At 41.0% G+C, this 12,489-nt stretch overlaps 1 protein-coding gene across 1 annotated transcript; it reads left to right on the forward strand.

Moving 5' to 3' along the window:
* Positions 1-4,815: 4,815 nt before the first annotated feature.
* On the forward strand, positions 4,816-10,707 carry KRT12 (keratin 12). The gene is made up of 8 exons (XM_033183095.1): positions 4,816-5,417; positions 5,799-5,881; positions 7,038-7,194; positions 8,147-8,308; positions 8,401-8,526; positions 8,668-8,888; positions 9,368-9,438; positions 10,239-10,707. The coding sequence occupies exons 1-8, from the start codon at positions 4,848-4,850 to the stop codon at positions 10,334-10,336; spliced, it is 1,488 nt and encodes a 495-aa protein (XP_033038986.1). The 5' UTR covers positions 4,816-4,847; the 3' UTR covers positions 10,337-10,707.
* Positions 10,708-12,489: the final 1,782 nt, after the last annotated feature.

Below are 12,489 nucleotides of genomic sequence, written 5' to 3' on the forward strand. Positions count from 1 at the left end.
TATAGAAGGCACTGCAGGCCCGAATCCTATCTCTGCCACCTCCCAATTGCATAGGCTTAAATAAATCACTTAACAACTGGACTCTCAGATGGCTCATCTGTAAAATGGGATAAAAGTGCCATCTCAAGCTGGGCAGCTTGAGGTGGCTTATGCCTGTAATCCCAGTGCTTTGGGAGGCCAAGGCAGAAGGATCACTTGAGGCCTAAAGTTCAAGACCAGCTTGAGCAATATAACAAGAACCCATCTCTACAAAAAATTCAAAATTAAAAAAAAAAAAATAGCCAGTGTCGTGCTGCACACCTGTAGTCCCAGCTACTTGGGAGGCTGAGGCAGGAGGACTGCTTAAGCTCAGGAGTTCAAGGTTTCAGAGAGCTATGATCACACCACTGCACTCCAGCCTGAATGAGGGCAACCAAGCAAGACCCTGTTTCAAACAAACAAACAAATAAAACCAGTACCACCTTAAGAGGTTACCGTGAAGGTTAAAAAATAATGTCTGTAATTCACCTGGCCCAGTGTCCGAAAAGTAGTAAGTACATAATAACTGATAATTCAAACAAAGACAAGCTCAGTCAAAATGCTTATAATATAGATATAAGGAATCCTTGGTAAAAACCTCCATATGGGGCTAAAATCACTGGCATTTCCACTGAACAGATTTTCATTCTCTCAAGAAATCAAACAAATGGATCATGGCTTCTCTCAAGCTGAGACTGTCTTAGGTTGCGACATTCTTTCCGTATCTACAGCAAATGTGTGATTTCTGCAAATCTCTTGCTTAAACCCCCTTTATTTAGAAATCCCACTTGCTTGCTCTTTGAGACAAGTTTAGGTTGGGGAGAAATATGTCCCTTCACATTTGTCTCTTATGTAATAATATAAAAGGAAGTTGTAATTGGATTTCACCATGGGTTCATCATTTGTGTCCCTGGGAAAGTGGCTGGTTTTTTTTCCCCCCCACAAAAAGTCAAAATATTCCTTCCATTTGCCAGAATTGATCCCAGGTATTCCTTATGGAGATTTGCCAGGGGCTTCAGGTGTGGCCCCATCTGTTCCCTAATCCCTAGTGGGTACTGCTAGTTCTAGCTCAGGACTCTTCACAAAGGAAGAACCTCAGCTTCAGGGAGGCTGTAATCAGGGAGATAATATCTGGATATGCAGGGGGACAGGAGGCAGCAGTAAACTGGCATCTGTCCCCTAATCCCCAGTGGGCACTGCTAGTTCTGCCTCAGGACTCTTCACAATGGAAGAACCTCAGCTTCGGGGAGGCTGTAATCCAGGAGATAACATCTGGATATGCAGGTGGACAGGAGGCAGCAGTAAACTACAGGGAATCTAGTCTACAGTTCTAGAATTCCTCAGGAGTCAGTCTGTACTCTATAAGGCAAAACAAGTGCTAGCCATTATGAGACAAACTCTAATGAGATAAAGGCTAGAGAAAGAAGCATTCTCAGGAGAAAGGGCTCCCAGAGAAGGTGGAGCAGCAGGGGCTGCAGAAGATTCCCTCTGCAGGGAGCACCTGTACACTGGCACCAAAGACATCTGAGTGCATGTTTCTGGGTATGTGTGTGTGCATGCACGTGTACATTAGAAGGAGAGTAACATCTGAATGTGTCTACATTGTGAAACCACTAATACTTAAATTATTATACTTTGTAGCTTGCCTTTATACTGATACACTCTTTTTAATTTTGGAAAAATTTCCTCATACATAACACACATTAATGACCCAGCAGTTTGATTTATCAAGAGAGAAATCAAGGAGCATATATTGAATGCTGACTTTGTCCAAGACACTGGGCAAATGGACCAGACATTGAAGATGGAGATAACAGCAGACCCAGTACTTGAATACTTTCATGTTGGCTTGGTTGAAATACTTGATTTAATTTTCAAAAAGACCACATCATTTTGACATAATTCAAGTTGTGTAACAGTTACAGGCTTACTTCACATATTATCTCTGGTATTGAAATGTCCAAAAAAAAATCAGGTTATTGTTTTAGTCAGAGAAACAAAAAGTACTGCATACGCTTATGGAAAAACCCTAAACAATGGCCAAGTATTTGCTAATTATTATGGTTAATTGTTTGTATTAAGTAACATCTCAATGATCTCACAGGTATCCAATCATTTTGCTGAGAAATTAATCTTTACCAGATAGATTCAATCTCCACTTAAAAATGTATAGAAAGCTTTCTAAAAGCCTCCTTTTGGGTTGGAGTTAAACATCAGGCACTCATGGACATACAGAATGGCAACAATAGACACTGGGAATGACTGTGGGGAGCTAAGGTTAACCAACTGTTGGGTACTATGCTTACTGCCTGGGTGATGAGATGAGTTGTACCCCAAACTTCAGCATCATGAAATACACACACGTAACGAACCCGCACATGTACCTCCTGAATCTAAAATAAGAGTTGAAATTTTTTTTTTAATCCAGTAATGGTAAGTAAATAAAAATAAAATCTTCTGTTTTATGAAAGGTATGTATTATTAAATCAAATAAGAATTCAATTTTATTTTAGAAATCTAGAATACTTGTATATTTTTAAAACTTTTCCTTAGAATAAAATAAAACACAGAATCCAAATATACCAAATTGAAAAGGAGTTTTAGTGGCCATATATAAGGAAACAGAGGTCACTGATGGAGAAATGAAGGCCCTGTTTCCCACAAGGCAGGAACTGTATCTTTACAATGATTTTAATGTATTTTATTTCAATAAATCCATTCTAGTCAAAATACATATATGTCTGTAGCACACACAGTCAGTGTATACCTTATTAATGAAATCAGTATAAACATCTTTGCAAAAAAACTGTTATTTATACCCAGAAATTTTATTTCCTATCATCAAATACAGAGCAACCTGATTTTGGAAATTTGAACCCAATAAAGAATTTCCAAGAATCCACAATCCATGTTCTGTACCCAATTATTAAAATTCAAGTGATAGATAACTATATAATCTTAAGAGAAAAGCAGATTATAAAATCTTATATTGAATCAATTGTTAAAAAAATATATAAAATACTCATATATACGTACATCTTCTTTATGTTTTCTGCATCTTCTAAATTTCCTGCAATAAATACATTGAGGGCTATATTTAAAAAAAAAAACTATAGAACTATTTTGCAATGAGACATGTAGAGACTTGGGCCATCATCTCAAAGAAAACATGTAAAAGAAAAATCCTTTTTCCTTCTTATCCAATCAAAATGCTCACAATTTAAATTCCTAAGGGAATTCCATCACCCTGGAATTGTACTACGTGGTTTCCAGGTATCTACAACTCTCTCTGAAAGCAGGCTTCTTTCAGTTAATGCATTTCCTACAAGCACGTTAGTTTTCATGTTCAATATACAAGCCATATCAATTTCAAAGGTAAATAATACATCAAACAAGAAAGTACAAGAACTTTATGTCTTAAAAATTAAAAATACTGGATACAATTCCTTGAAGCATGCTTTGCAAAGTTTTCACAGCAAAGTTTAAAATATAACATTTAATTTATTCTATATTGTATAATTTATCCTTTTTCATCATAGCAGTCAACTGAAATGGTTCACTAGCCTCTTAAACTTGGGGTTTTAATCACTTCTTAATTTAAACTGTGTTTCCACTTTCTCCTTATTGATAACGGCAATAAAACCTGAAGTGTTCACACAATCCATTCAACCAGTCAACACATTTATTGAGCAACCATTACAGGCAATATCTGTTGAAGGAATAAACATAATAAGTGCTGAGTGTAGAGCAGTGAGCAATCAGACAAGGCAAAACTGCTTAAACAACAATAATAAACTCTACTATAAACTCTGCTACAAACAACTCTACTCAAAAATAGTACTTTTTGGAGTTGAAGAATCAGAGGGAAAAGAAACGTGCAACATCCTAATGCCAAGGTTTTAAAATCCTTGAAAATGGAAATTCTGGCCGGGTGCGGTGGCTCACGCCTGTAATCCCAGCACTTCAGGAGGCCGAGGTGGGCGGATCACGAGATCAGGAGATCGAGACCATCCTGGCTAACACGGTGAAACCCCGTCTCTACTAAAAATACAAAAAATGACCCGGGCGTGGTGGCAGGCGCCGGTAGTCCAGCTACTCGGGAGGCTGAGGCAGGAGAATGGTGTGAACCCGGGAGGCGGAGCTTGCAAGTGAGCCAAGATCACGCCACTGCACTCCAGCCTGGGTGACAGAGCGAGACTCCGTCTCAAAAAAAAAAAAAAAAAAATGAAAATTCTAGTATCAATCTGGAAAATGTATTCTCCACCTTTTGCCAGTGCATTTCACAGCTGCTTCTGAGGCTGTATTCCACTAAAAGGAATGCTTGATCATGATCGGATTTTACATTGGATTGGTTTTTCCAAAGGAAACAAATGCTTTACATTGGATTTTCCAAAGGAAACAAACAGAAAAGATGAGAGAAGAATTTTAAAAAGCATAAGGTTTAGGAAGAAGTATTTAACGTATCCATTCAGCAATTGTTCATTATCTTCCTACTGTGTACAAGACGCTAGGCAGTGCTGGGAATACAGGCAACTGACTAATTTGGAGAAGAAAAATTCCTTATGACAAGTAGACTCTACTCCACCCAGCTTTTTCATATAACAAATATTTAATGGAAATGATTATTCAATTACTTCTGTATCAATGAATTTTCATTATACATAAATCATTCACTTGTTGAGCTAGCCAAAAACCTGCGGGAAGGACCCAATTTTGAGTGGAGAAAGTGAACTTTTCAACTGCGACACCCATCTCACAGCCTATAAAAGGTTAGCTTTCTGGCTTGCTGGCACAACTTCCTCTCCAGTTGTGGCCATTTTCCCCAGGCTATGGATCTCTCCAACAATACCATGTCACTCTCAGTGCGCACCCCTGGGCTGTCCCGGCGGCTCTCCTCGCAGAGTGTGATAGCAGGCAGACCCAGGGGCATGTCTGCTTCCAGTGTTGGAAGTGGCTATGGGGGCAGTGCCTTTGGCTTTGGACCCAGCTATGGGGGAGGCTTTTCTGCTGCTTCCATGTTTGGTTCTAGTTCTGGCTTTGGGGGTGGCTCTGGAAGTTCCATGGCAGGAGGACTGGGTGCTGGTTACGGGAGAACCCTGGGTGGAAGTGGCTTTGGAGGACTGGGGATGGGATTTGGAGGCAGCCCAGGAGGTGGCTCTCTAGGTATTCTCTCAGGCAATGATGGAGGCCTTCTTTCTGGATCAGAAAAAGAAACTATGCAAAATCTTAATGATAGATTAGCTTCCTACCTGGATAAGGTGCGAGCTCTAGAAGAGGCTAATACTGAGCTAGAAAACAAAATTCGAGAATGGTATGAAACAAGAGGAACTGGGACTGGAGATGCTTCACAGAGTGATTACAGCAAATATTATCCACTGATTGAAGACCTCAGGAATAAGGTAAGATGATTTCTTTTGGAGGAGCTTTGGGAATTTTTTTCCTTTTTACCATTGCAATGTTTTACAGTGATAATCACCTACAACTTTGATATTTTCCAATTTGGCTGTACTTGCAGCAATTTTCTCATCCCAGGTTGTTTCATTCCATTTCATCATTTACCAAGAAATGATTGTATTTCCATCATCCTTCTGTAGGAAATCTGTATTTCTTTACTTCTCAATATTATTTTATACAGATATTGTCTTAGAAAAATGAAACTGTCTTAAACTCTAAAAACCAGCATTTAACATCACCATTTTTACCTTTGTGTCAAAAATATATTTGTATAATTAACTAGTTTTTTTTGGCTTCATCTCGTGTGTGTACCTCTTTTATGCCAGATCATTGCAGCCAACATTGGAAATGCCCAGCTCCTCTTGCAGATCGACAACGCGAGACTGGCTGCCGAGGACTTCAGGATGAAGTGAGTGGAAGAAACTGAGGATCATGGCCATGTCCCACCATGTCTTCTACCCTACTGTCCTGCCTTCATTGATATAAAATCTTCTGAAGTTCACAAGCTCCATACATTTAGTGTTTTGGTAAATTCACATAGGGTGTTCTAGAAAGTAATTAGAATCTAATGCAATTCACATTAAATGTCCTTAAATTATAAGTTGCTTAAACCCAGGGCTATGGATCACTATATTTGTAGTGTGCTATTGACTCATGATGTGACTGACACCATAATCCTACCAGGGTCCTAAACCTCAATTTTCTTTTTTCCTTTTTTTTTGAGACGGAGTCTCACTCTGTCACCCAGGCTGGAGTGCAGTGGTGCGATCTCGGCTCACTGCAACCTCAATGATTCTCCTGCCTCAACCTCCCAAGTAGCTGGGATTACAGGCACCTGCCACCGAGCCCAGCTAATTTTTGTATTTTTAGTAGAGATGGGGTTTCACTATCTTGGCCAGGCTGGTTTCGAACTCTTGACCTTATGATCCACCTGCCTCTAAACCTCAATTTTCAATGTATCAACCATTGTTTCCTGATGACACATACAATGGAAAGATTAACCATGTACTAATTTTTATATTCCTTCCTCCTTTTCCATGCTCAACTCTCCCAGATATAAGGAAGAAATACTAATTTCCTTTTTGCTTCACAAAATTTCCACATAGGAAGTTGCAATGGCCATGGTCCTGAACTTGTAAAATTTTGGTAACAGCCACTAAAGAAGTATCAGTGTTTTAAGTTAAATCATGAAGAACATTAAGCAAAAAGAGTAACTTATTTTCAACTGCTTTTAGAAATTCCACTTAGAGAGGGCTGCTGCTATTTATAGCCATGGCAGCCAGCAAAGGGAAAATTATTCCCTGGGATGCTGTGGTATTGGAATTCACAGCTGGTAGGAAAGTACTGCCTCATTATTTTTTCACTTGTCTTTTCTCCAACCAAATGGTAAACAATGGTGGAAAAAAAGGAAAGGAAAAACACAAAAGCAAAATCTGCATCATACATTGCAATGCTGCCGTTATGAAGTAGGTGCACAGATGTAAGCAATAATGAACCCTGAAGATCAGTGGCCTTGTTCAAAAGGTTGTGTTGATTCCCTCAACTGCTTTGCACTTGGTTTTCAGGTATGAGAATGAACTGGCCCTACGCCAGGGCGTCGAGGCTGACATCAATGGCCTGCGCCGGGTGCTGGACGAGCTGACCCTGACCAGGACCGACCTGGAGATGCAGATCGAGAGCCTGAATGAGGAGCTGGCCTACATGAAGAAGAACCACGAGGAGGTGAGTCAGACAGGGCAGCCTCACTCAGCTACTTTTTTTTTTCTCCCAGACCCAAAAATTACAATTTCAAATTTAGAAATCTGGAGTCGGAACAAGTATGGAGAATACATTGTCTCCCTGTTAAAATGGCCATTTGTTTTGGATATCTGTGTGATGTGTGTGTGGTGTATGTGATGCGCGTGTGGTGTGCGTGATGTGTGTGTGGTGGTGGTGGTGATGGTGGATCCTGTTAAGGCTTAACAAATTAGAGGCACTTTCTGATTTTGTCATTTCCATTATAAAGCAATGACAATAGGAATGCTAACTATCCTGATTCAGTGATTTAAAAAAAAAAAACTGAGTATTTTAAAAGTTAAGGAACAAAAGTCTACCAATAATATATAATGTTATATGTGTTAGAGAAACTGGTTATACTTAGCATAACACAGAAAACTCTGACGTGTCATGGTGCATATTGGAGGCTAGGCAAGGAAGGGACGCTGGCAATAGAAAGTTTCTACTAGATTTTCAATGATTGTGGCACAAACAGCGTGCAAGCCCAGGTACTGCCTGCAGCCCTCTGTTTGGCAGCTGTAGGTGAAAACCCCAGTGAGTGTACATCAGGCCTCCTTTCATGTAAAGGCCATGGCCCCTCAAGAAGCAGAGCCAACTTAACCATTAGGTACAGCAGGCACTGCTCCCAGAGTCTGAGGTAATTTCAGGGACCCATGAATATGTCTTAAGTCCCTGTAAAATCAGAAGAAAAATATGAATTTTTAGGTTAAAAAAGTTTTAAAATATTACATTAATATATTTGTCTTTATACCAACAGTCATAAAATAGAATTTTTAAGTGTGTGTGTGTGTGTGTGTGTGTGTGTGTGTAGGAAGGGACCCAGGAGGATAAAAGTATCCAGGGCCCACGAAAGTCACAATGGACCCCTGTGCCCCTCTCTCTCACGTGCTGTCCCCAGGAGCTCCAAAGCTTCCGGGTGGGCGGCCCAGGCGAGGTCAGCGTAGAAATGGACGCTGCCCCCGGAGTGGACCTCACCAGGCTCCTCAACGATATGCGGGCGCAGTATGAAACCATCGCTGAGCAGAATCGGAAGGATGCTGAAGCCTGGTTCATTGAAAAGGTAACACAAACAGCAAAGGCTTTGATACATTCGCAGAAAGGCCTGCGAGCGAGCTCGGCGCTCGAGTGCCCTGGCTGTCTTTGCCGTTGCAGAGCGGGGAGCTCCGGAAGGAGATTAGCACCAACACCGAGCAGCTTCAGTCCAGCAAGAGCGAGGTCACCGACCTGCGTCGCGCAGTTCAGAACCTGGAGATCGAGCTGCAGTCCCAGCTCGCTATGGTAGGCGCGTGCGCAAACAGACGCAGCATCCTTTGGACTTCCAAAGAAAATGCTGCATCCAAATTACGTTAGCCGTTGACTGCCCTCCTCTTTTCGGTCCCCTCCATTCTTATTTCTATACCATTTCCCTCCCGCGTGCAGAAGAAATCCCTGGAAGACTCGTTGGCCGAAGCCGAGGGCGATTACTGTGCGCAGCTGTCCCAGGTGCAGCAGCTCATCAGCAACCTGGAGGCACAGCTGCTCCAGGTGCGCGCGGACGCAGAGCGCCAGAACGTGGACCACCAGCGGCTGCTGAATGTGAAGGCCCGCCTGGAGCTGGAGATTGAGACCTACCGCCGCCTGCTGGACGGGGAGGCCCAAGGGTGAGCAGACAACGAAGGCTGCAAACACCTTTAGGGGCTGACCAAGAGTGGACAGCAGAAATAGAAGGAATGGGGTTTTAGTTGACAGAAAAGCAAACAAACAAACAAAGTCTAGTAAAGATATGCCTGGGATTTACTAAATGCTCTACACTTTGCAAAGTGTTTTCACCCATTATCTTACTTGGTAATTCATAAAATGCTGCAATGAACAAAGGCACTACTGTCAGAAACAGTTTGTAAATCAGTATTCCCTGTACTACAAAAGTCACTCAATTTCTGATATCAAAGACTTGATGATAAGGACACCTAGTAGCCTCCTGAACCACCTCCTCTAACAAGCTTTCCAAAAGTGATCAGAGGCTGCACTAGTTGGAAGAACTCAGGCCTACAAATTGGGAAATCTAATTTCTGAGACCAACTCTTCCATTAAAAGCCAGGTTGCTTCACTTTTTGAGGTCATCTCCTTTGTTTTCTTACAGTGATGGTTTGGAGGAAAGTTTATTTGTGACAGACTCCAAATCACAAGCACAGTCAACTGATTCCTCTAAAGGTATGCAGAAACCCTAGAATCACTTGGAATAAGTCAGAATCACATTTATTAATGCAAAACCTGTAAGATCTCATTGAATATTGCATTATTATTAATTTTAATTTAAAGCATATTTATATTCTGAGCCAAGGAAAAACATTTATGCATTCCTGCACAAAATAAGTAGTCTGTACTGTATTAAAACTTTTGGGGGCATGGCGGCTCATGCCTGTAATCTCATAGCTTTGGGAAACTAAGGTGGGAGGATCACTTGAGGCCAGGAGTTGGCCACTTGTGACCCACCTGGGCAACAGTGAGACCCCATCTCTACAAAAAACTTAAGAAAAAAATAGCTGGGCATGGTGGTGTATGCCTGTGATCTCGGCTACTCTGGAGGCTGAGGCAGGAGGACCACTTGAGCTCAGGAGTTAGAGGTTATAGTGAGCTATGATCATGCCCCTGCATTCTGACCTGGGCAACAGAGCCAGACCCTGTCTCTAAGAAAATTAAAATAAAAATTAAAAAATTGGCAATCCTAGGAGGGTAAAAAACCTACTCTGCTACAAGATATTATGATCACCATAACCACCTTTGAAATGTTTTCTTAAAAAAAAGTTTTCATATATGTACAAGGCAACACTGAATACATTTCATTTTCATTGGATAAAACACATTTTTAAGAAGTAAAATTTACTTTTGAAAGTTTAATTATATGGATTGTATCAACCAATGCTTAATTTAGAAACCTGCATTAAACAACCAATGCTGGATTAATATTTGAAACACTAACTTTTGCCCTCTTATTCCATTTTTATCTTTAGACCCGACCAAAACCCGAAAAATCAAGACAGTTGTGCAGGAGATGGTGAATGGTGAGGTGGTCTCATCTCAAGTTCAGGAAATTGAAGAACTAATGTAAAATTTCACAAGATCTACCCATGATTGATTCCTTAGAAACAAGAAATTTACAAACAGAAATCATTCCTTTCAGAGTAACATGGTGTATTAGTTCAATCTCTATTTTTGTCTGTTCCATTTTCTTTGGATTCCCTATTCACACTGAATCCCTTTTGCCCTTCTGAAACAATATGTAGTCACAAGTCATGTTGGTCACATTGGTCTTTATAACAAATCAAAATTACCTTATATCTTTCTGGACCTGGAGTAGTCTTTTAATGAACTTTCTTCTGGTAATCTGGAATATTTTTTAATCATAGAGCTTTAGTCAAGTAGTATTGTTTTAATAGAATTAATTGTAATAAAAGATGAATGGTAATAATGTGAAATGTATGCCTTCTTGATTCCAACAATAATGTCAAGAGCATAGAGAGAAGTTTTTGAAATACTAATAATAAAATAGAGGCTGGGAGTAATGACTCTCACCTATAATCCCAGCATTTTGGGAGACTGAGAGGCAGGATGATTGCTTGAGGCCAGGAGTTCAAGACCAGCCTGGACAACATAGAGAGACCCCCATCTCTACAAAACATTAATAATAATAATAATGATAATGTAGATAAAAACTGGGATGAAGATGTCAGGGTTTGAGGATTAAGTTAAAAGAAGATTCTTTTAGAAGTTCTGGCCTTTTTATGTAAACCCATCAAGGTTATAGCAAAATTATACTGTCTACTACAGCAGTTGAGAGTTGTCCTGTTCATTTTCTAGCACCATCTTTCATGCAGTCAAGAAACACTGAGCCCTTACAGTGTGCCAGATTGGAGACTCAGTGATGAATATGATATGGTCCTTGCCTTGAGGAGCTCACAGTTGAGGGCAGAGATAAACATCTACCAGGAATGGTGATACAGTGAGATCTGTTGAATAGAAGTTCAAAGGGCTGGGCACCATGACTCATGCCTGTAACCCCAGTACTTTGGGAGGCTGAGGCAGCGGATCACGCGCTCAAGAGATCAAGACCATCCTCACCAACATGATGAAACCCCATCTCAACTAAAAATACAAAAATTAGCCAGGTGCAGTGGCAGGTGGCTGCAACCCCAGCCACTCAGGAGGCTGAGGCAGGAGAATCACTTAAACCCAGGAGGCGGAGGTTGCAGTGAGCCGAGATTGCACCACTGCACTCCAGCCTGGTGATAGAGTGAGACTCTGTCTCAAAACAAAAAGGAAAAGACCTTCGAAGGACACATGGAATGAGAAGTGAACAATTTTCCAGGAGGGGCAATGAAATGCTACATAAAGAAATCATCCAGGCAGACGAGGGAAAGGAAACAGGACAAATACATGTGAAAAGACAGAGGGTGTGAACAAACATTGTTCTGCTCTCCCTTCTCCTAGCTGGCAGCAGTGAGGCCCAAGGTGGGGTCTCCACTGGGACAGGTCAGACCCACAAGTCAAAGCAGAAATCATGTTCTGCATTAGGGAAAAAGGAAGCCAAAGTCTCAGCCTGAGTAGATCGTGGTTCAACATGCGTTGCTAAATTCAAAACCCTAAAAGGAAAATGGGCAAAATTTAATGATTAAGAGCCTGGCCTCTAACATCACACTGGGTTCAATTTCTGGCTCTGCTACTTAATAGCAAGTAACTTAACCTCTGTGTTCCTCAGTTTCTTAAAGTGGAAATGACAGCAATGACTGCACCTGGTTCATGGCATGGGTTTTGTGAAGTTGAAATGAGGTTGTGTACCTAAAGCACTAGGAACCTGGAAACTATTGGCACCTAGAAAGTACTCAATATTTGTGTCTTATTATTATTTACTATACAGAACCAAAGTGGGATGAAGAAACAAGGAGACATGGTGAATAAGGAGTGTCAAAGGAGCAGAAGGGAGAGGGAGGAGTTGTGCTAGACAAGAGGAATTCCAGAGCTGAGTCCAAAAGCCAATGGCTAGTCAGCCAACTTAAGCTGATTTGCTTCAGTATGCAGTTTTTCCTTTTGATATTATTTATATGGCCAGATGCAATGGCTCACGTCTGTAATCCCAACACTTTGGGAGGCCGACATGGGCAGATTGCTTGGGCCCAGGAGTTCAAGACCAGCCTGAACAACATGGCAAAACTCTGTCTCTACAAAAAAAAAAAAAAAATTAATCGGGTGTGGGGGTGCACACCT

Source organism: Trachypithecus francoisi, unplaced genomic scaffold, assembly GCF_009764315.1.
Source record: "Trachypithecus francoisi isolate TF-2019V2 unplaced genomic scaffold, Tfra_2.0 Lachesis_group20, whole genome shotgun sequence".
NCBI lineage: Eukaryota > Metazoa > Chordata > Mammalia > Primates > Cercopithecidae > Trachypithecus > Trachypithecus francoisi.